We start from the raw sequence: 19593 nt of genomic DNA on the forward strand, positions 1-19593 counted from the left end.
TCAGCTTCCAACAATCAAATGACCATGAGTCCGAAGTTTCTTTTCAACCCCACAAACATAGTCCTCCATGCACGACTTGTACGTGTCCATACCCGCAACCCGACCCGCCAACTCCATCCCCATATCCATCCACTTCTTCGCCTCCACCACCTGCCCCAACCTCAGCGGCAAAGCTGCCCGGTTCCATGCTGTCATTGCGAGCCATTTCCCTTCCCCAACCGGATACTCACCCGCATTCAGCCCCACCATAATCCTATATGCCTTCTTATACATCCCATACACCCCATCATCATCATCATCATCATTGCCATTGAACTTATTGTTGCATCTATGAACACCGGTTATTGTAATCAGCTTTCTAAGAACGAGAGCAACGGTTTGATAATCGGGTGATGAAGAGGAAAGGAGTAAGGAGATACAAGTGTTGAGACAAAATGTGGCTACTTCAGTGTTTGATTGTGGTCCTTCTGATGCATTTAGACCGATTTGCACAAGGTAATTCGTGTTGCAATGTTTGGAACTAGCATAGTTTTTTATTAACAGAATCTGTTTTGATTCTGTGTCGGTGATTCGCGTGTATAGATCGTATGCACTCATTGTGTATATAAAGTAGAAATGAGGTTCAATTGTAGTGGTTTGATCATCGTCTATACGCGTCTTCGTGAAGCCCGACATTAGCATCTGTATTACAGAAAATGAATGATCAAACCCCAAACAACTGAACAAAAACGGACAGTTGGTTTTATGTGTTCGTAAAAACTGAGCTTTCGGTCCAGTTTCGGTTTTGAATGTAATTAAAACTGAACCGAACTATATTTAGGGATCTCCATTTTAAAGTTTGAATTTTAAGTAATTTAAATAAATTTTAAAAATAGTGCAACCCATATTATTTTAGCCCAAATGTATAGTTATCAAATAATTATTAGTAATAAAAAGATTTAGGCCCAAATTCATTATTATAGAACAATTCTCTTTTTCAGCTCAGAAAATTTTAGGCCCAAATGAAAAACTGAACCGAACCTAAACCGAAAATCATAACTGAACGGTTTTCAAAAGCTCAAAAACCAAAATTCCGGGCTTTTGTTCGATTTGAGCCCAAACCAACCCATGCAGACCCCTACATGTTGATACAGGTCGGGTCAAGCCAAAACATAACCGAATTGACCCGTTTAGATGGATGAAAACTGCCTTGTTAATTAGTACCTTTTCAGCTCTTTCTAGCAAATCAATGGCTTGTTTGACTTCATTGTCAGTCAATGGATCATTACTTAGCTTCTCACCAGCTAACATGGCAGACACAGCTAATACTATGGACTTGCACACCATCAGATTGTTTCCCTCCATTTCTCCATCAATACTAACACCATAATATTCAGCACACAATCTAAAAAGCTCTGCACATAACTCATAATTTTTGTCTTGGCCACTTTTCAAACCAATATTCCACAGATTCAAAGCAAACCAATTCCGTTCCCGTCTTCCAGCCTCACCCGACCCAAAAAACCGTCCGGGTCCAAGATCAGAGAAACGAGTGTGAGCCCGTTTCATATATTTAAGAACCTCATTTTCATTTTGAGGTTGTTGAATGAGAATTGCGATGAGGGTTCTGAAAACAATAACTTCTGCTGTTGGCATTGGTTTTCCTGTTGAAAAGAAAGTCAAAAGACAGGATAACGAGTCAACTGCAACCGAAAATGCACGACATGCGATCGCTTCATGGGCTGAGAGTGAGAGGAAGTCGGGAGTAAAGTCAATGCATGCAGGCATTGCTTGAATTTGAGTAATAGCACCATTATGATCATTGTTTTGCAGATAAATCTTGAACTGCAGAGTTATAAACGGAACATACTTTAACTACTCTTTAACGAGAAAACTGAAGCGTTTATTTACAGATAACAAGCTCAAGATTACTCCTTGGTGCATGAATTTTGCATTTTTTTTCAAGAAATTATTTTACAATTCAACAAATATTGTGGACTTGATCAAGAACCATTAAGTTTCATTAACGATAATTACTACAATAGGCAACATGTAACTTCAATGTAAAAACTTCCCACAAAATAAGTTGCAGTCAGAGATAGATGGAAATTGTGCTTAGAATCTTAAAATAAAGAATGTGTTTAGGAAAATGAATGTTGATCACTTGTTCATATTGAATTCAATATGTACATTAATTAAAGTAAAGCACACACGCAGAACACATACCTTCAGGAAAACACAAGCAATGTTAGGTTCCAGCTGCAATTGAGGAAAGCAAAAACTAAGTTAAGAAAATATCATCTAAAGGTTATAATGCATAAAGTATTTTATTGTTGTATTCATGAGAAAGTTGTTGCAGGAAAGTTGAGAGTACCTTAGCAGCCTCATCAATGTATTCTTGAGCTCTATCAAAATGAGAGAGAGCTAGATGACATAAGCACAGTACTCTAAAGCCCTTTGCACGCAGAGATCGATTCTCTATATCATGAGGAACATATAGCAAAGATTTCTCAAACAATTCTGCACTCACCTCATAATCCTTAGACCTGAAATGATCTGCAGCACTGAAACACAACTTCAACATATCAGTGTTATTTGATAACTGAGATCAGTTCAACTATAACATAAACAGTGGCTTACCAGTTCCATAGAAGAGCATGCATACCAGACCTCTCTTTTGCATCAGAAAAAATAGCAACAACTTTGTCATTCGAAACAAAGTCCGCAACCACTTTAGCCCTAACTCTAGGTCCATCGCCATTAACACAATCAGCAGCCACTCTCTGAACCACCCTAATGGCAGCACCAGCACTAATCCGACACCTCCCTAAGCCTCCCAAAAACACCGCCATCGCTGTCTGATCCCCAGAACTCCCCACCGCCTGCAAGTATGCCTCCACTGCAGACACCCAAACACCCTCCGGAATCCCCTTATACACCACCATACCCTTCAACTCCTTCTCGGCCTCCCCATATCTTCCCAGCCCTAACCAAGCCTTCATCGCTAACACACTTGAACTCGGATGATGCTCGCCTTTCTCACCCTCTCTCAAAACTCTCACACACTTCAAAACACTATCAAACTCGTCCCTCTGCAAATGCGCCGCCGCCATAAATCTCAACGTCTTCAACCTCAATTCCTTCAACGCTTGTTTCTCATCCGCCATGTTCACATTTCTCAATCCTTTCTCACATAACTCCAAAGCCTCACTCATTAACTTCACGGCATTATTTACGCCACCTGCTTCACTTTTCGACAAAGCTGGCTTTCCGAAACACATATACTGGTTCGCCAACGCCATATAATTATCCGCAATCCCAAACAACACCTTCTTCGACCTATTCAGTAAATTAATAGCTAAATTTTTATCCGATAGCTCCCACGCGGTTTTCGCTCTGGCGATATGCAGATCCAGAAGCATCCTACGCTCTTGGACATCGGAGACGTTGATTGTAGCCGTCAGGTCGGTGGCCTTCTCGAAGCAGCTATTAGCTAAATCGTAACTAAGGAGTTGGTACCAGATGGTGCCGGTTCTATAGTAAAACGAGGCGCATTTGAAGCAGGGCGACGGGACGCCGGAGACGTCGAGGGCGAGGTGGAGGAGATCGGCGGCGGATTGGCGGAGTTGGGCGTGTTCGGTTGTGAGTGATGTACGGGCGAAGTTGGAGAGATCGATGCAGGCGTTCCACAAGCGGTAGCTGAGTTTCCATATCTGGAGCTTGACGTGGTTTTGGAACGGCGCGAGTGGAGTCAGCTGACTCAGCACATGACGGAGGCTGGTGGCGATGGCTGATTCCGGTGAGTGGCCTTCGACTTCTCTTGTCAGTGATTCTAGTTCACGGAGGAGATCGGTCGTTGAGTCCGGTGGTTGTGGCTGTGGCTGGGGCGAAGAGATCTCGGCGATTCGCATTTTGTTTTGGCGGGAAGGGGAATGTTATTTCTTTTTCAAATTCACGGAAACAACTTTTTGTACTTCATAAACTTGCTTATTTTGGTTTAAGCTTACGGCATCATTTTTTCTTAACCAAATACTACTCATATTATTATTTTTTTAAATGTTGGTTACTTCAATTTCAAAGGGATTGAGATGCATGTACCACTCCCATGGTGTTTGCTTGTAGAGGCCATTTGTGACGGACAAGTATACGGAGGGAATAAGAAGACAACTTTTTGCAACCTATACAACCCGTATAGCTCTATACGAGTAGTATAAGGCTTCAATAGCTCATATATAATTGTTTTGGTCAAAAATCAGACATAAGGATATGTAACCAAATTAGTTTTGTGAGGTAAGGTGCTTGAATGACAATGGTTATTATATGAGCAAAAATGGAAAGGAATACAGTGATTTTGTTACGAGGAAAAACCCTTGATCAATATGAGATTGCCGGTATAAAAACCCCGGTGATGACAATCATCTATCACCACTTTTATATATAAACAAAGAAGTGTAGTACAAGGCATGAGCTAAGACAGTGATTACAAGAGAGAATGCTAAGTGTGTGTGTGTGTGTGTTACAGGTGTGTATCGTATGTATATTCTACTGCCAGAGCCTCATTATATAGATAAAAATATAATTACTGAAATCCGTATTTTTTTAGCTTCCAATCAAGCCCATTTCTTTCACATAGCCGTTACATGATTTTACCACGTTGTTTAATGACTTTGATGGCGAAATAATATGTTGGACTTAGTCATTAGCCATTTTACCTGCGTTAATATTAATATCATAAAGAGAACAATCATTAGTAATCAATAATAAGTACTGATGATCCTTAATCCTGACAAGATTTGGAACACATGCTAAGGATAACTAATCCAAAACATATGCTAGGATAATATATTCACAACATCAAATTTCTGAGCCCTAACAATTGCCCCAAAATGACGGTTGTGACAAGATCATAGCTGTCATTTTTCCTTTAAATTCAAATCCCTGCAAAATATGTGAGATTTGGCATCCTAAAAATAATCATTTTACAGCTATAGGTTTTCATTGGGAACTCCCCTTCCGGCTATATATATGTTGTCTCTTATTATTCACTCTTCATAAACTAGTGAAGCGAAAACCAGTTAACCTTCTTCTCTTCTTCTTTCTTTTAATTTTATATCATGTCGAAAAAACATATCTCTTTCTCTAAGAAACTGGATCCTGATGTTTTACAATCTCAAAACCTGCATACTCATCCGTCTTCCGAGATCTGTAAGCTCACAGCTTCAGAAATAGATAACCTAATTCCCCTTTTTCCGACCGGCTCTGTTTTCCGTCCCTTCGATTTTTCAAAGAGAGGCGATTATCATTCTCGGACGTGGGTTTGCTTTCTGTTTACCCGTTTCTCATCGGATATTGATGTGCGAAAAGCTATATATAAATATTAATAACTAATTCTCGCAATTCAACACTAAGTCTTAAATTTATAAAACCAAACAATCCTAACTAAACTTCACACAAACGGCAAGTGTACCGGTCGCGTAGCAGCACAGTCTAATGGAAGTCCTGATGTCGAACACAAAGACACGTGAGAACGGCTCAGATAATTAACCCTAATCTAAGTCCTGCCTAAATAATATATTTATTTATCTTAATTATTTAAACTAACTAAACTTAACTAACTTAACTTAGCTAACGGTGAAACTTAACGGAACTAACGATAATAAGAAAACGAATCACCTAGGTAAGATGACTTAACGGGTATAGGATGGTTCAGGTGCTAAAAAGAGTTTGAAACCGACGTCTAAAGATGAACTAAGATAGATGTAATCAAGGCAACTGGGTCCCTACGGTCAGTTTTACCAGAAAACCCTAACAACGTCTATTTAGCTTTTAATTTATGGTTGTTTAATTACGTACCTTAATGATTTATTACATGGTCCGTATCAAAATCACAATCCTCACTAAGGCTCGAGCTAATTACAAACCTTGGAAGAGAGGGGTAATTCAATATTAAGGATAAAATAACTCAACTTAAAAACTAACCTAGTCGATAGCTAGAAAACCGCACGTGGTCTCGCAACGGGTAACTAAATCAACTAAAGCAGAGAGATAAGCTAACCCCTAAGGTTTTGGTCCAACTCAAAGAGGATGATCCTGCTGACCTAAATGATTCAAGAAACATAAACCCTAATGGCACGCGTCTACCACAATCAATCAACACACTCAGTATTAACCGAACTAGCAATTAACGACTGCACGAAACAAATTCATGCAATAATCAACTACTCGGGGCTCATGCAACCTAAAATACATCTAATGGCAGCAAGTTTCATGGAATAATATCAAAAATTATGAACTTTACAATAACTAAACAATCAAACACGAAATCAACACCCGAAAAGTGATCAATCAACCGTTAAACATCAAACCTAAGCGATTCAAACAAATTTAGCCAACCATAATGAATGAACAGTAGATAATAATGATAATTAAGCTCAAAGTATTCATTACAAACTGATTGGAACTTGTTTCAAAGTCTAAAACTCATAACGAACTCACAAACGTTAAAACAAGCAAAACCGACAACCGGTTGATGAAACTCCGATCCGGAAGCTCCTCCTCCTTGGTATTTCGACTTTAGCAGATGTGATGGCTGGAAAGATGATTAAAAATCGTTCATAGGGTATAAACCCTTTATATATATGTTAAAACACCTTTTTCCTAATATAAAATAGATTAAAACAAGCCCACAAAGCCCGCTAGAAGACAAAACAGTCGTTTTTATGATTTATGGATGTTCTTGGCAGCCTTGGGACTTGATGGAATCCACCACATGCTTCTTGAATCGTATGACCTGGTCACGTAGCTCGGCCATGCCATTTTCTGACGTTTTTCGACATCCAGCTCGTTTATCTTCGTACGCGCGTACCGGCTTCATCCGAGCTTCGTTTTAGCTGATTCGTTATTAATATATATATATTAAAAAGAGGATTGAATCCTCCTAAAAAAACTATTCAGCTTACTATTCAATTTTTAAATATTATATCACTAGCTATAATTCCATAAATAATAATAATGGTTTTTATTTCCTTCATTTTACTTATTTTTTTCAACTAATTAAAAATATTTAACAAACTATATTTTTAAACACTAAACTTGAACAAGGGTCGGCTTTACATGTTTTATTTGTCGGTTAAATGATTTTCTTAGACTTTGTTTTCAAATTTTTTATAGTCCGTCTTTACAATAATCGAAACTTTTTTCATGATTTAAAAATATTCTATCGTCGCATGGTTTTATATCCGTGTTTCAACGTTTAATACCTCACCTTCAAAATATTTTTTTTGGCTTACTAATTCATGTTTACGAATTTGTGTTGACACCGCTGATACTAACCGAATTTGTGTTGGTTTGCAGATGTAACGTGCCATTTTTTTAGTTCTACATGTAATAATTTGTTGTATTTTGGCATTGACGGGTTTATTTCTTTTATTTAGTTTCGATGTCGTAACTTGATATAGACTGACTTCGCGTCAACTTGCAACGAGTTTATGGTATAACGTTTTTACTTATGCTTTTTTGGTCAATTTAACGGTCCCGTCGTGAAGCGCGAGATCCTAATCCTAGTTTCATACAAACAAAAAGAGAAAATTATACCATTACTAGAACTAGAGATGCACAATATCGGGTTTTTTTAAAACTCGGAACCGGTTCGAAACCTGTTTTTTTTATACCGGGTACAAAATGGGACTGGTTCCAGTCAGAAACCTGATCGGTTCCGAACCGACCCGATGGACTAAAAACCGGGTACACCGGGTTATTTTGAAATTTAAACAATATAGTCGTTAGGAACCGGTTCCAACGGCTAAATAGCCGTTTTTGACCGTTGGAACCGGTTTTTTAACTATAAACTACTTACCCACATACTATATAGCAAGGCGTTTTGTATAATTTGTTAAACCACTTTCAAAACTCTAAAACACACTCTAAATCACAATTAAGCTTAAACCGACAAACGATGGCAAGTAACGACGACGTTGTCATGGTGATCGAAACAACACGATGTCCCGAAGTTTGGGTTCATTACGATTTGTGTGTCATGACCGGCTCACAAGAGATGCCCCGGTGCAAGTACTGTTCGAAGTTTCTGAAAGCAGGGTCGAACTCCACCTTACGCAAGCATATCAATAAATATTGTTGTGAGAAAAAAAAGTTGAATGCCAAGAAAGCGGAAGCGGGAGAGTCGTCCGGCTCTACAACTCAAGCACCTACCGCCGGTAACAACGCTTAATCGTTGTAGAACGCCTGATTAAAACGATGGACGCTGTTTTTTAGTTTAAGTTGTTATGTTTAGTATCGTCATGTTTGTAATATGTGTTGTTTATATAATAAAATGTTCGTCGTCGTTATTGTAATCAATTGATAAGGCAACAAAAAATAAAACATGCTAATAAGAAATAAAAGATTACTAGTAAAAAACAAAGCAAAGCTAGTTAATAAACATAGCAAAACTTAAATATTACTTAAAATTTGATCGTGTTACAAATTATATACTAAAACAAATAAAACATTACAAGTCTTCTTAGTCTTCACTCTTCACCCTCGTCTTCTTCACCACCCGAATTCTCGGAAGAAAGCCTGTCCTCCACCTCATCCTCATGAATAGAACGCTCTATTGGTATTTCGTCTTTGAAGTTTTCCTTGTGTTGTACACGATCTACCAAATCCAAATGGTCCTTTAGGCAAATGCAAACCTCTAGAAACTCTGGAGTTAATTTTGTTCGTCGCATTGATAATACCCTCCCACTAAGAGAAAAAAACCGATTCGGAAGCAACTGTTGAGGCTTGCACGGCAAGCAAATCATGAGCCATGACGGATAGAATAGGAATTTCATTTTGTTTTCCTTTCCACTAAGCCAACAAATCAATATTGCGAATTTCGTCGACCGTTGCGCCCTCAACATAGTTTGCTCCACTATATCGACCAAGTTTGCTAGTTGGTGTGTTTCCTTTTTGCCTCTTAGATGCTGATTCACGAACTGCATTCATCAAGTTTATAAGTTTGCCCATGCACGGCCTACCAGTCGTTGTTGCCTCACAAAAGACGATCTCATGCTTGGACCATAAATTTGAAAATAATGGTCATAAAGGTCTTGAAGGTGTTTGTTAAACTTTTCCTTCGCTTCCGTCGACAACTTTGGGCCGATCTCGTGCATTTCCATGTTGTCGAATATTTCCTCGATCAATGTCTCAACCCCATTAACATTCCAATAGGGGTTTAAAGCGGCGGCATAAGTAAAGACCGGCGGTATGTTTTCAAAATATTTTAAGAACTTTTAATTCATTACCGCAACAATATTCTTGAATAGTTTGTTCTTCTCCTCAAACTCTCTAAAAGTAGAAGACATGTTGTACAATTCTTGCAAAACCCAACAACTAATAGGATAATAAACTCCCGATAACTTAGTTGTTGAGGTTTTGAACACATCAAGATACTCCAACAAAAAACCGACATGGACCCAAACACTTTCGGGAACCATATCGGTTTCGCGTACATCAACAAGATTGTTATGAAAACATTGTAGAGTTTGGCGTTGGGCAAAAGCACACTTGAGCATATGACAAGTTGAGTTCCAACGGGTTGGAACGTCCCAATTCGGCCCCAAATATTTTCTTTCAACCGATTTGCAATAGTTCTTATATTCTAGATGTCTTCTTTTACCACTTTTGAAAACATCTTGTAACATAAGTATAAAGAAACTTAAATCTTGACAAATGTTTTCATTGCTGAGACCTTGTTGAACAACCAAGTTGATGATATGTGTAACACATCGAACATGAAAAAAATCCCCATAACAAGGTGGTGAATATTTAATGATAAATTTTTCCGCCGCCTTTGTATTGTTTGATGCGTTGTCAAACAAAATCGAAAATATTTTATTTTTCAAGTTGTAAGTCGTCATAACTTCATCAACCAATTCAAACATTTTTTCGGCAGTATGTGGGAACGGGAAGTTTTCAAAAGCGATGGTGCGTTTCATCAATTGCCATGTCATCGGATCAACCCAATGAGCGGTGACACATATGTATGATTCGGGTAACCCGTGTGGTGCCGACCAAACATCGATAGTTAAACTAACCATCGATTCTAAAGTATTAAAAACTCGGTTAACTCTTTTTTTGCACACTCCCACAACTTGATACAATGACGTCTTAGTGTAGTACGACTTACATGTGTGTATCGCGGTTGTAGAGTTTCTCGAATCAACGAAGTCAACTCCGGGTTGTCAAACAGGTTAAACGGCAAACCTTGTTGAATAACGAACTTTGTCATTCTATCTTGAACTTGGTTCGTGCTGTAACGAAATAGTGTACCATCTTTACCCAAGTCCACTTGGTCGGTTGCGCGAACGCCTTTCAAGGCCTTGCAAAATGGCCTCTCGATATGCTTTCTCAAAGTCGAGTTTGAATCGTGCTTTAAAAAAGTTCCACAAAGTTTGCATCAAGCCTTCTGATCACCTTCGATAGTGATAACCAAATCCCAATTCTTCTAACCAGAACTACAATGATTTAATTGACACAGAACGTCACCATTAAATCACAAATTGAGGGTTCAGATTTTCCAAAACTTAATTTTGTATATGTTTAAAAAAAATGATAAAGATGTATACAGAACTTTATCTTCCTAAAATGAAAAAAAAAATATATGTTAACGCCAAACATTGAAGCGACCTTATATACTTTGGGCAGTTGGGTCAATTTCAACAGTTCATAAACACAACCAACAGAAAAGTGCATATATTTGAGGATTACACGACTCCAGTATCACCTAACACAACCAGTTTTAAAACTAAACACAACCTTAACATACTTTTAGTCACAATATTAATACAGTAAAACATCTGATTAGTCCAACAAGGTGGGTTAACTCCTAGAAGTTAAAGACAAGTCGAAAGTCTTGTCACCATTTCCTACAACTTTAGTGCAGATACGGGGCCTGGTACTGGTAACCGGTTGCAAAATAGTGACCATGGTTAGGAGCCATGTTGTAAGCCGGTGCACCCATATACTGAGGAATGTGAGTCTCAACTGGAGCCGGGTAGCCATAGGTTCTGTTGTCATACACGTATTGCGTTGGTGGTCCATACCTGTTATCTGTCATCCTAGTACCATAGAAGTTCTTGTCAGCAGCAAAGTTAGAGTTGTTTCGGGGTGTAATGATGCCATTGGCTCGGGGTCTTTTGGGTTGAGGTTTTGCAACTTCTGTGGCTCGTTTTTCGTCAGCTTTTGCTTTCTCAAGCTGAAGGATCCTTTTTTGAAGCGGGCCCAGTGGGTATGCGTCTTCAAGCTTGTGGTCTTCAATAGACTTGATCACAGCCTTTAGTGCATGCAATTCTCTCTCGCTGACATCATTCTACAATTTGAATATTTAAACATATTAATGTAAAGTAATTCACGAGTATCATACAAAAAGTTAAGTTATAAAATGAGGAACAAACCTGTGCGGATGGAGACATGTTTGCTGATTTGATGGCTGATGGGACCCGCCTTGACTCGGTCAAATATGATTTCAATATTGAAACTGGAGAGAACTGTTTAGTGAGCTCAAATGCAAATGCTAGGTTAACAGCATCAATATGCCTTCCACTATTCACCAACACATCAATTACACCTAACAAAAAGATAATATAAGAAAAGGAAGCAATGACTCAAAAGTTAAACTTACAAATTCTCACAATTTGGATATAAACTTGGTAATCTTGTTTTTCATCAAAACAGAGTTAAGATTAGTTTTGTAATAATATAACTTGCATAATCATATTTAACACATTCTTTTTTATGAAAGTTAAAAAATAAAATAAAAATATGCTTGTGGGTCAACCCGCTTTGACCTGCCCATATTGTTTCGATATGAGAAAAAGGCTTGTAAATGGGACATGTCCGTGTTCATTTGTTTAACTCTAACCAAACAAACAATCCAAACAATTAAACAAATAGGGTTTTCCTGTCCGTGTTCGTTAAGAAAATGAGTGTGTTCGCACCCGTTTAATAATAGTATAAACAGAGAGTTCACAACCATAAACAAACACAAACGAACAAAAATAACCAAACATAGGTGAACAAACATAACCCAGCAAACACCCATTGATATAAAACATGAGCATCAATTCAATTTGCCTGGCCTAAAACATTAATAAAACTGGACTCAATTGTATTGTGTTTAAAAAGTTTAACTGAATATATACAAACATATATGCACGTAAATGAATGAACATAAACAAACGGACAAGACATTTTGTTCATGTTCGTTCATTTATAAACGGTTTATCAAGCGTTCTGTTCTTTAATAAAAACATACCTGGTATCTTGTCTGACAACCCAAGGAAGCGGCATAGATCAGCAGTCTGGCGGCGCCGACACACCATCGGTATCAATTTAGCCAAATCTTCTTGAGAATATTCAGAATCAATGCCAAAAGTAGCCACAAGTTGCAAGAAAGCATGAGCTTCCAAAGAGTTCCCATTACTAGCATCCACATCAAGATCATCCAACTTTGGTTTCCATTCATCAGCAATAGCCCGAGCCCGTTCCTTGACGTCTTTAGAAACAACCTTTGAAGCATACTTGTCACCTACATTTGTTAGCAAAATGCTAAAACATTCCATTAGCATAATGCACGTCCTTCTTTGACCTAAAAGGTTGGAATATTTCTTCACGTCCTCTGATGACATGTAGAATCCAGTTAAGGAATCCAAAACCAGACCACCGGGATCCGTTGAAGCCTTCAATGCAATCGGGATCTCCTCTTTGATAGAAGAAAGATTCTTCCGGTTATCTGATATGAATGTGTGGAGTCCTTTTGCATCATTCTCTTCACATAACTTGGCAAGTTGAGGGTTTGATAACGCCTTCATATCGCTTTCAGATAACTTTTCAATATCAACAATATCTTCTTCAACAACGGGATCGGCTTCAGTGATTCCATTCATGCGCCTGTTAATGGCAGCAACAGCAGCGTCTCGTTTATCTTGGAGTCGTTCCAGTGATGCTTCTTCTTTGGCGGTTACAGCTGCCTGACGTTTCTCGAGAATATGTCGGGATTGAGTTGTTTTTAGCTCAAATTCTCGTTCTTGGTCTTCCAGCTCGGTAAAACGCCTTTTCAAGGACTTCTCGAGTCCATGAAAATGGTCCTCAATTTGTTTCCATTTGAGGTTAAGGGTTACGGCTCGGTAACTTTCCAGCTCAGCGAATGCTCTCTGCAGTTGTTGGATCTTAGAGGTTGTTGACTCTAGGAGTGAGGCAACAGATTTTGCATCTTCCATGGTGTTGTAGAAACTGAAAATAAGCCAACAACAGTATGAATGTGTTTAAATACATCAAAGGAAAGGAAGCCTCAATTCTTGAAAACTTTTATAATGTTAAAGATGTGGAAAAGTGACCTAAAATGACCTCTTTCAACAAGAACAGGAAAACTGTTTACGAGATCTACACCAAAGACCAAAATGTAAATAAAACAAAAAGATGATAATGAATGATGCAACACAGCCAGTAAGAGATCTATCTAGTACAAAAACCCTAACCCTAAGAGTAAAAGAAAAATAATAAGAAAACGATGAATGATAATCGTAATCACTGAATGAACATACCAACAGGAAGTTGGTAAAATAAAAACCCTAATTTGGGTAGAAAAGTGGTTGGATCTGAAATGGAGTGGACTTACCGGAGGAGGCGAATCGGAGAGTCGTGTTCTAAGGCATTTGGGGGGGGGGGGAAGAAACAAAGAAATAATGAAGGCGGCTTCGGATGAGATGGGGAAGAAACAAAGAAATAATGAAGGCGGCTTCGGATGAGATGAGATGAGATGGGTAGCAACCAAATACTCTCTTCTCTTTCCTCTTTTCTTTTCCAGACATTTTGCTTCCGCCACACTCATCTTTGCTATTGCCAATATTCATTAATTAAACTAACATAATCTACTTTCGTTAATGACTTTGGTTGTTTCAAGATTATGGCTCCGTATATAAATTACACCATTTACTTTATCTTACTTCACTCTGTCTTAATTAACAAATTTTCCTTTTAACTTTTCTTGTCACTCTTTATTTAATTGTAAAATTGATTTTAAATTATTATGTATGTATATAGGATTTTAAAACTTGTTAATCCTATATATATATATATTTATATATATATATATATGATTGAGATAATGTGAAAACTATTTTAAAATTGAGAAGTTTGAAAACAATTATAGATCATAAAAAACCCAAAAATAAAAAAAAGTAAAAAAACCAAAAATTCTTATTTATCATCCCGGTTCATAAAAAAAAGTCCCGGTTTAGCTAAATTATACATATATGGATATGTACATACATGTTTTTATACATATATGTATAATTTAAGGTAAATGATAATGTACATAAGTGTACATTACGTAACTAGAGATTAAATAAAATTATACACATGTGTATAATACAAAGTTTTTTTATGAAACCGGAATGAAATATAAGAATTTTGGTTATTTTACTTTTTAAAATTTTTTGTTTTTTTTGTTTTATAACTTTTTTAAATATTTTTTAGAGGTTTTTTTAGTGGTCTAAAATGGTTCTCAAAGTTCTCAATTTTCAAATGATTCGCTTAGGATCCTTACTATATATATATATATGGGTGGAATCTAGAGAGAACTAGAGAACTAGTAAGGAATTATTTTTAACTATTTTAAAAAAATTATTTTGTGATTTTTTTTCTTTCCTTCTTCTAATAAGATGATATTGTTCTTAAAAAAACAAAAAAAAACGTCGATCTAATGCGTATGTGCATTAATGTGTATTGTATATATAAAATAGTGTTTTATTGCATATAATACAACACAAATACATTATCTAAATACACACTATTGAATATATGCAAATACGGCACTAATAATTGTATGCAAAACACATTATCGCATATATGTAATACAACACTAATGCACATATGCACTATATCGATTTTTTTTTAATTTTTGTATATAATATAACACTATTGCAAATATACAATACAAACAACTATATATATGTTATTCAACATTATTTCAAATATCAAATGCACACTATTGCACATATGCATTATAAAAAAAGTCGGTGTATTGCATATATGCATTACTTGTTATTTTTTTAATTTTTTTATTTTTTTAATTTTTATATTTTTTTGTTGTGAAGAATAACAACATATAAGAAGGATGAAAGAAAAAAAAATTTAAAAATATTTTTTTTAATTAAATTAAATATATTTCATTATTAGTTCTCTAGTTCTCTCTATAAAAAAGAGTTCTCTCATGATCCTCTCCTATTTATATATATATATATATATCCCACTCTTCTAATAAAGTAAAATACTGGCGATGATGTGTCAAGCCCGTATTTTTTCTTGATCTAATTTTCTTTCCAAAAGCTTAATATTTTCCCTCGTTCATTCTAAGTAAATAAATCCATTGATCAAATAAAATATACTACCAAAATTATTGGATTTGAAATTAATAATATACTTAGTATTTGATGATAAATTAGCTTAACATATAAATGAGATGTTATAACCCGGTTTAAAGATATTTGGGTTTGGTGAGACCCATAATCCAGTTATAAAATTGTTTTTTAATTATAAATACTATATATCCTTTTTAAAGAAATCAAGTATTAATTTTTAGTATATCCCTATTTTATAGGATTTTCATATCAAATATTTGGTGAGATTAATTTTTAATTTAATGAGATTTTATAACCCGTTTAAGGAATATCTGGGTTTGGTAAGACCCATACCCGTGAATTTGGGTCAAATGCATGAGAAGCCTTCATTTACAAATAATGCAATCTGGTGGCTTGAGAGAATGTAGGGAGCAACCAGAGAGCTTTTAAAGCATTCGTTTATACATATTACTAGTTTTTATCCCTTGTATTACGGGGGTTGCTTTATATTTCTAATATTTATTTATTTATTTTTTGAATTTTTATTTTTTTAATTGTATGAAAGTTAATAATATACTTATGGTTTGATGATAAATTGTTTCACAAATAAATGAAATGTTATAACCCGGTTTAAAAGCTATATGAGTTTGATGAAACCAAAGATCCGTTTATTTTTTATTATAAAATTGGTTTTTTAATTATAAATATTATATATCTTTTTTAAATGAATCAGATATTATAGGATTTTTATATCAGATATTTGGCGAGATTAGTTTTTAATTTAATTAGATGTTATAACCCGTTTAAGAAATATCTGGATTTGATGAGACTTATACCCGTGAATTCGTGTCAGATGCATGAGAAGCCTCCAATTAAAAATCAAGCAAATCTGGTGACTCCAAAAAAAGGGGGAACGACCACATCGCGACACATAAGAATTTTATGGTTTCGTTTATATATATATATATATATATATATATATATATATATATATATATATATATATATATATATATATATATATATATATATATATATATATTAATAACTACTAATAATTAATTGATTGGTAATTAGTTTGTTTCATTGTATCTTTACGTTTTTTATCATTTCTTTCAAATAATTCATCTTATTTTTTTTAACAATTGAAAAATCACGTGTATTACTCGGGTTCAAAAGCTAGTGTATATATATATATATAATCATGTGAGAACTATTTTGAAATTTAAAACTTTGAGAACCACTTAAGAAAACTCTTTTTAAAAAAAATTATAAAACAAAAAAAAACATGAAAATAAAAAAAGGTTAAAAACAAAAAAAAATATTTTTCATTCCGGTTCCATAAAAAAATAAATAAATATCGGTTAGCAAAATTATACAAATATGTATAATACTTATATTTTTTTAATATTATACATGTTATTCTTTATACACATATATTAAGATAAATGATAATGTACATATGTGTATATTATGTAAATCAAAATTAAATACAAATATACATATGTCTATAACTAGGGTTTTTTATGAAACCGGGATGAAAAAAAAATTTTGGTTTTTTTATTTTTTAAAATTTTCAATTTTTTTCGTTTTATAATTTTTGTAAGAAATTTTTTTATGGCTCAAAATGGTTCTCAAAGTTCTCAATTTCAAAAAGTTCTCTTACGATCTTCACCCTATATATGAGAAAACTCATTCTTAAAGAGAAAACTTAACAACTCCTAGAGAAAATTTTTTAATTAAAAGTAAAATAAAATATTTTCAAATTTTTGTTTTTTTCCATTAATATTATAATTTGTTACTCTTCAAGGGGAAAAAAATAAGGTTGTAATGCACATACGTATTATTGTGCGATATTGTTGTATTATTATGTATTTTTATGCTTGTTTAATAGCATATACTCAACATTTGTGTATAGTATCCTATTGTATGCAAAAAATAAAAAAAAGTCGATGTAGTGTGCATGTGCGTTAATGTAGTATTACACATACGTACTAATGTGTATTCGATGTGTGTATTAGTCTTATATTGGATATATACAATAGTGTGTATTAAATATGTGGAATAGTGTTGTATTTTATGTAATGCAACACTCTTGCAGATATGCAATGCACACTATTACTCATGTGCACAATATCGACACTTTTTTTCTTGTTGGGAACAATATCAACATATAAGAATAATTGGAAAAAATCTACAAAAATTAAAAAATATATAATAAAAATAATTCTTTAAGAGTTTTTAAGTTTTCTCTTCAGAAGGAGTTTTAATTTGATCCCACCCATATATATATATATATATATATATTGAAATAATCAAGAGAGAACTCCTCTTTAGAGAGAGAACTAGAGAACTAATAATGAAATATTTTTAATTTAATTAAAAATAATATTTTTATTTTTTTTCTTTCATCCTTCTTATATGTTGTTATTCTTTACCACAAAAAAATATAAAAATTAAAAAAAAACTCGTTGTAATACATATATGCAATACATTGACCTTTTCTTCATGCATATGTGCACTAGTGTGTATTTTTATATGTGCAATAGTGTTAATTAGCATATATGCAATTGTTTGTATTTTATATGTGCAATGGTGTTATATTATATACAAAAAAAATCAATATAGTGCACATGTGCATTATTGTTATATTACATATATGCGATATTATGTATTGCATACAATTATTAGTGTTGTATTTGTATATATTCAATAGTGTGTATTGTATAATGAAATTGTGTTGTAATATATGCAATAAAACACTATTGTATATATGTAACATTCCGTTTTCTCGTTTCGGTTAATAAAATAAAATATGAGTTATTATGAGTCGGGCTTGTGTTGGGTTAAGTAATATGGGTAATGGACTTGAGTTAATAAGGAAGAAAGAAAGACCATGGGCTTAAGCCCATGACCCATGATATATAATCCTTAATTAATCCATAATCCATTCATTTCACTCATTCCATACACCATCAAAAACATACACTTAAGCTCTCTCTCTCTCTCTCTCTCTCTCTCTCTCTCTTTCCCTAACCGAAACCAAGAAGAAGAATCGATCCCGAACCGAGGTAATGATAGTATGATATTGTATGAATCCAAACCCGATAGATATAGTCGCAAAATGACGAGTCGACACCCTAAACCGTTAAAGTAACGGGATCCGGATGGAATCGGGTATAAATTGATCAAAAGATAAGCTTAGGGGTCACCCTAGCTCAAATCTGGATCAAACGGGACGAAAAACGGTGGAAAACGAGTGAGATCTCGCTTTTTCGACGAGATCGCGGTTTTCCGGCGATGACGGCGCCGGAAAGGAGGCGTACGAGGAAGGAATGTCAGAGAATATTTCTGACATTCTCTGACCTAACCCTATTTCGTTAACGGAAGAATAACGAATTAAAAAGCAATTCATAATGCCCATTCGTTAAGAAGAAATAACGAATTAGCAGCAGTTCGTTAAGCCATTCGTTAAGGGGGAACTGACGAATGAACACCCAGTTCGTTATAAAAGCCAGTTTGTTATAGAAGCCAGTTCGTTATAAAAGCCAGTTCGTTATAAATCTCCATTCGTTAGGAAATAACGAATGAGTCCATTTGTTATGAGAGAACACATTCGCTAAGAAATAACGAAGGAGTCCATTCGTTAAAGAACTGGATGATGAACTGGATGGCGAACTAAAGTTTGAAAGAATGGCAGAAAGGTCCCTGGACTTAAGATAAAATGGATTAATTACAAAGAAGCCCTCAAACTTTATGAGTTAGCAAATATAATAATAATTAAGAATTCTAATAAAAAATGTGTTAAGACAGTTAATGGAAATAAATTTTTTCCAAGCTGACCTGGCAGCTCGACCACACTCAGGGGCTCTACCCCTTGGACCCTGCTAGGGGCTGCCGACCCTAGAACCCCGCTGCCAGTGGCGCTGCCTCCGGACCCCCGTTCGTTGGGGGTTATATTTAGAATAGAAACGCGAAATGGGTAGTAATAGTTAATTGATACGTGTAATTGTTATACAGTTAGTCGTGCACAGCTAAAGAAAGAAATAACCATTAACGGTGAACGTAATAGAACGCATGGGAGTTTCTAGCCCCATTTCCTTGTTATGTTTTCGGGGCTGTGTGCATACTTGATGTGATAGTTAATACACTTACCTTAAATGGTAAGTGTATGCCATGTATGATTTATATGATAATTAATATATGTCTTGAATGTGAACGAAAGCTTGTCGGT

The 19593-nt window shown here is 35.1% G+C and overlaps 2 protein-coding genes across 2 annotated transcripts; both read right to left on the reverse strand.

Moving 5' to 3' along the window:
* On the reverse strand, positions 1-3890 carry LOC143589101 (TPR repeat-containing protein ZIP4-like). The gene is made up of 5 exons (XM_077069951.1): positions 2620-3890; positions 2354-2543; positions 2206-2238; positions 1204-1824; positions 1-681 (listed from the first exon to the last, which is right to left on the reverse strand). Exons 1-5 carry the CDS (start codon positions 3888-3890, stop codon positions 1-3), a joined length of 2796 nt encoding a protein of 931 aa, XP_076926066.1.
* Positions 3891-10697: 6807 nt separating this feature from the next.
* Positions 10698-13265, reverse strand: LOC143589102 (FRIGIDA-like protein 3). The gene is made up of 3 exons (XM_077069952.1): positions 12275-13265; positions 11415-11587; positions 10698-11329 (listed from the first exon to the last, which is right to left on the reverse strand). Exons 1-3 carry the CDS (start codon positions 13236-13238, stop codon positions 10895-10897), a joined length of 1572 nt encoding a protein of 523 aa, XP_076926067.1. The 5' UTR covers positions 13239-13265; the 3' UTR covers positions 10698-10894.
* Positions 13266-19593: the final 6328 nt, after the last annotated feature.

This window comes from Bidens hawaiensis, unplaced genomic scaffold, assembly GCF_021521415.1.
Source record: "Bidens hawaiensis isolate Kalapana, Puna unplaced genomic scaffold, B.hawaiensis_p1.1 tig00037224_1, whole genome shotgun sequence".
Classification (NCBI taxonomy): domain Eukaryota; kingdom Viridiplantae; phylum Streptophyta; class Magnoliopsida; order Asterales; family Asteraceae; genus Bidens; species Bidens hawaiensis.

Bases quoted from the DNA above. Each gene is read 5' to 3' on its own strand.
- LOC143589101 (XM_077069951.1), bottom strand. From the start codon at position 3,890: ATGCGAATCGCCGAGATCTCTTCGCCCCAGCCACAGCCACAACCACCG. The intron at 2,239-2,353 runs GTACTCTCAACT...CCTCAATTGCAG, and splicing joins ACATTGATGAGGCTGCTAAG to CTGGAACCTAACATTGCTTG. The intron at 682-1,203 runs GTACTAATTAAC...TCTGTAATACAG, and splicing joins TGCTAGAAAGAGCTGAAAAG to ATGCTAATGTCGGGCTTCAC.
- LOC143589102 (XM_077069952.1), bottom strand. From the start codon at position 13,238: ATGGAAGATGCAAAATCTGTTGCCTCACTCCTAGAGTCAACAACCTCT. The intron at 11,588-12,274 runs GTATGTTTTTAT...TCTTTTTGTTAG, and splicing joins GTTGTCAGACAAGATACCAG to GTGTAATTGATGTGTTGGTG. The intron at 11,330-11,414 runs GTTTGTTCCTCA...TTCAAATTGTAG, and splicing joins ACATGTCTCCATCCGCACAG to AATGATGTCAGCGAGAGAGA.